This window comes from Salpingoeca rosetta (genome assembly GCF_000188695.1).
Source record: "Salpingoeca rosetta unplaced genomic scaffold supercont1.107, whole genome shotgun sequence".
Classification (NCBI taxonomy): Eukaryota; class Choanoflagellata; order Craspedida; family Salpingoecidae; genus Salpingoeca; species Salpingoeca rosetta.
The window spans coordinates 1-4,432 of record NW_004754827.1 but is presented as its reverse complement, the minus strand read 5'-3'; the positions used below and the strand labels follow the sequence as shown (position 1 = coordinate 4,432).

Sequence of the window (4,432 nt, the reverse complement as noted above, 5' to 3'; positions counted from 1 at the left end):
CTTACAACACCTACATCCTTGTTTTGCTTCACAACTCAAGTAAACACACACAACTTCCTCTGGCAAGACAATTCTCCCACACAACACACAGCACACTCTGCACACACACACACACACACACACACACACACACACAAGTCTCCAACAACAGCACCATCACCATGAACTTTCAACAATGGACCCCTGTAGCGTGGGGTGAGTTTGTTTGCTCGTGCTCGTGTGTCTGGATCTTGAAACAACTGTGTGCTCACATACACAGTGTCTCCCCCCATTAAAGGAGGCGTGATGTCAGACGGAGCTGCCTTTTCATAAGTTTCTTTCAACTGCGTGCTTGCGTTGCGTTGGTACAGTGCAATTCGGTCCATCAAATCATGTGGGAAAAGAGGAGCATCGCCCAGCTGCTTTGGGAAGCCTATTTGCCTTGGCAGGATGCCGGTGCATACTTCGAATGGAGTAAGCTTCGTCGACGCGGCAGGAGACGAGTTGATTGCAAACTCAATGGTTGGCAAGTACTCTGCCCACATGGATTCATGGGATTGTGTGTAAGACCGCAACATGTTTCCCACGACGCGATTAATGCGTTCAGTTTGCCCGTCAGTTTGGGCGTGGGAGCTTGTGCTCATCTTCATGCACACATTGAATTGTTTCATCACTGTTCTGTACAGCTTTGAAGTAAAGCGAGGGTCTCTGTCAGATATAAGTATTTCGGGAAGACCGTGCAGTCGGTATACACGTTGGACGAAGAGGTCGAGGCAGCCTTCGGCCGTCACCTCTGCTGTTGTGGGTGCAAGGTGGACCATCTTTGAAAACTTGTCAACGAAGACATATATGGCTGTGTACCCTTGAACGGTTTGTGGGAGGCCCACAATCAGGTCCATCGTAACGGTGTGCCAAGGCCGAGGCGCTACTGGCAGTGGTTGTGTGGGCACGCGAAGCTTCTTTCCAGTCTTCGACATGGCGCAGATGTGGCAAGTGTCAACGTAGCGTTTGACATCGGGATACAATCCCGGCCAGAAGTAAAAGCGAGCAACTCTCTGCTGTGTTTTTGTGACGCCTTGGTGTCCACTGCTTGGACTATCATGCGAGAGTGAAATGGCTTGCTGCTGTTGTGAAGCAGGGAGACAAATACGATTCTTGTAATATAAGACATCACCAACTCGAGAGAACTGCGGGAAAGCGTCAGTATTCGAAACAACTTTGCGCCAGTATGGATCCGATATGTAATCGTCCCAGGAGAAACGAAGACTGTCATCCTTCATGATTGTCTTTACCATAAAGGTTCTTGAAAGAGCGTCAGCAACGACGTTGCTTTCTCCTGGAATATATCGGAACTCGATATTGAATTCTGCCAGGAACAGCATCCAGCGGTTGATACGCGCTTCTTGTATTTTCGATTGGGCAAGCACCCGTTCCAAGGACTTGTGGTCTGTGAACACGGTAATCTTTCGACCCGCGCACAAATATCTCCAGTGTTTCAAGGCACGGATGACTCCTTTTGCCTGATAGGCCAGCGCGCTTCATGCACTGAGAGCGTTGAGGAAAAGAATTCGATTGGCCGGCCTTGAAACTGAATCGCGGCACCTATGGCCTTGTCGGATGCATCTGTGAAGAGATCAAGGGAATGTTCCGGTTTCAAATCAATGATTGGGCAGAGTGTAGGGAGCTTGGCCATTGTGGCTTTCAACCTGTGGAAGAGGCGTGTATCGTTCGAGGTCCAGTTTTCAAGTCGCCTTTTTGAGCGCTTTCCTGCGCCGCTCGTGTGGCGAAACAAGGGTTGTGTATAGCTCGCCAAGTTGCGGATGTACTTGCTGTAGTAATTAACAGCGCCCAGAAACTGGCGAAGCCCATGGACCGTTGTTGGAAGTTGCCAATCCAGAACAGGTTGCAGTTGGCCTTCAATGGGCCTATGTCCATCGATTGAAACAGTGTGGCCCAACCAATTCACAGATGTCTGTGCGAAAGAGCATTTGTCCCGGTTGAGATGGAGATTGTCTTGCTGTAGCGCCTGCAGCACTGCAGCTACGACTTCAAAATGGTGTTGAATTGAACCAGACGTGTGCACCAACACATCATCAAGATAACAGGACACGTTGCAACGAGGCAGGTGCTTGAGCACATTGTCCATAATTCTTTGGTACTGCGCTGGCGCATTGGCCAAGCCGAATGGAAGTACACAGTACTCGAATTGCCCAATGCTGGGCGCGAAAAAGGATGTGAGGTGGCAACAGGTTTCTTTGAGTTTGATTTGGTGGTACGCGGATTTCAAATCCAAACTGGTATACCAAGTGTGACCAGCAGCATTGTCAATGAGTTGCGAGAGAAGAGGTAATGGATATCGATGTGGTATCGTGACTTTATTGATGGCGCGATAATCCACGCACATGCGGAGAGACCCCGACTTTTTGGGCACGAACAAAACAGGCGATACCCAAGCAGAGCGAGAAGGACGAATCCATCCATTGGAAAGCAACTCTTCAATAGTCTTGGGGTGAAATTGTGGAGGACTCGAAGTCAATCTTGGGGTTGGCCTTCTGTAGGAAGTCCATTCCCAGAAGAACATCTTCGTGCAAGTCCCTAACTGCAGGAATACACATGTCAAATGTGTTGCCGAACCACTGGACCTTTGCAGTGAGGTATCGGTCAGTCGAGCAGTGCCGCCCGTCGGCAAGGGCCATGCTCAGGGATGCCCCTGGACGCGTGTCGTTGAAGCGACGAAGTCGACAGAGTGTGCGCTCTGCGCCGGTGTCGACGAGAGCGTTGACCTTTCGGCCGTTGACAAAGATGGTTGTGCGAAGGAGTGGCTTGCTTGTGGATACCGCATTAACGGAAGCAAGAGTCACCGGTCTACCATAACGGTCAAACATCACATCACGCACCACGTCAATCTGTGGGGTGGAATCGCTTGCCTCAGTGGAAGAGGTGGCCTGTGCATCAGGCAGCGGGGGAGGTGGAGGAGGAGGTGACTGAGGACCAGCCGCGTGGGTGGAGGAAGATGCTTCAACCAGAGAAGGACTGGAAGATGAAGATTGCACAACAACGGTGTTCGTCGTCACGCCTTGAAGGTGTTTGCCATTGGCGTGGAACTTGGCGTGACACTTGTCTTCAGAATGGTTAAATCGACCACAACGCCCGCAAGCCAGGGAACGAAACGATCGCTGGTGCTGGGGTCGCGAATGCTGGGGTCGCTGGTGCTGGGGTCGCTGATGCTGGTGTCGCTTGGCACGCTTGCTCCTGAATGGAGGGAAGTTCGACGATGTTGATGCTTGCGTGCGCTTCACCTTGAAGGGATTGGCGACGTAGTAGTTGTTGATGACGTCGAAGGCTTCTGCCACGTTCTTAGGACGACGGTCCCCTGCAAAGGCGACTAACTTGGGGTCCCGGAAAGCTTGGATCATGACGACTGCGGCAAACTGGTCCGCGTCGAAGTCAGACATCTGCGAGTGCAGACGGTCAGTGAACTCCTCAAAGTCCTCGTTGATCTTGGGAGTCAGGTTGAACAGCCGCATGTGGTGCTGCCATGGAGTCTTGAACGGACGGGTTCCGGTGCACGTCTTCTTGAACTCCTGCCAGAGCTTGTCCTTGGCGGCCTGGGTACGCGAGGGGTCCAAAGGATGCTTCTCAAAGAACTTGACGATGGTGCGATGGAAGGCGGGGTTGTTGGTGTTGCCGACGGCGCTTGAGATCTGGTCCGCTGGGTGGAGGCCGTGGAAGCGACAGACGAAGGCAAAACCATCCAGATTGGCGAAAGGATCGTGGCGAAGCGAAGAGACGATGGAGGGCGTCGATGGTTGAAGTGGAACCACCTGCTTCGCTTGCACGGGAGAGGTCGTTTCCTCGGTGTCGGAATCGTGAAGAAGGCAATCAGTCTCATCCATGGTCAAGGTCGGAGCTGTTGGGGTAAACAATCGCTACCAAGTGTTATGATGTGGAGATTGTGTGTATAGAAGCGTGAGTGTGTACGTGTGGGTGTGTACGTGTAGGGGTGCGTGCGTTATTACTGGTGATAGTAGTCGTTGTATTGAGGTAGACGAGGGAGTAAAAAGAATGAATCAACAGCACACAACAAGCGATGAGTAGGGACAGCGAGCGTGTTATGAACAAGGACCAACAGTGAACAAGTGACTTGATTTGAACAAGGGGAACATAATGAACAAAGGGCGTCCCGAACGAAATGAACAAGTGAGTAGGATGTGACGTAGTGAATGACATCACTACAGCAACAACACCAGCATGGGTGCGTTCTTGGAGAAGTGGTGATGGAAGAGGATGCACACGGCGCACTGCATATCAACACCAGCGATCCCATGAAGGAGCCCGTGTTTGTGAACGGAGTGGACGTTGGCGAGGAGATTGCGTCGTTGAGAAGCACTGTTTCAGCGCAGGCGAGGATGCTTGCAGAAGAGCGAGGCAGGAACAACGTGCTGGAAGATCG

General features: G+C 51.7%; 1 protein-coding gene across 1 annotated transcript; it reads right to left on the bottom strand.

Annotated features, from left to right (window-relative positions):
• Positions 1 to 443: 443 nt before the first annotated feature.
• Positions 444 to 3,875, bottom strand: PTSG_13218 (uncharacterized protein; the record flags this gene model as incomplete). The annotated part of the gene is made up of 5 exons (XM_004987436.1): positions 444 to 514; positions 716 to 1,442; positions 1,484 to 1,904; positions 2,055 to 2,195; positions 2,506 to 3,875. Coding segments are annotated over 5 exons (2,730 nt in total), but the record flags the coding sequence as incomplete, so codon positions are not given.
• Between the last annotated feature and the right edge of the window lie 557 nt (positions 3,876 to 4,432).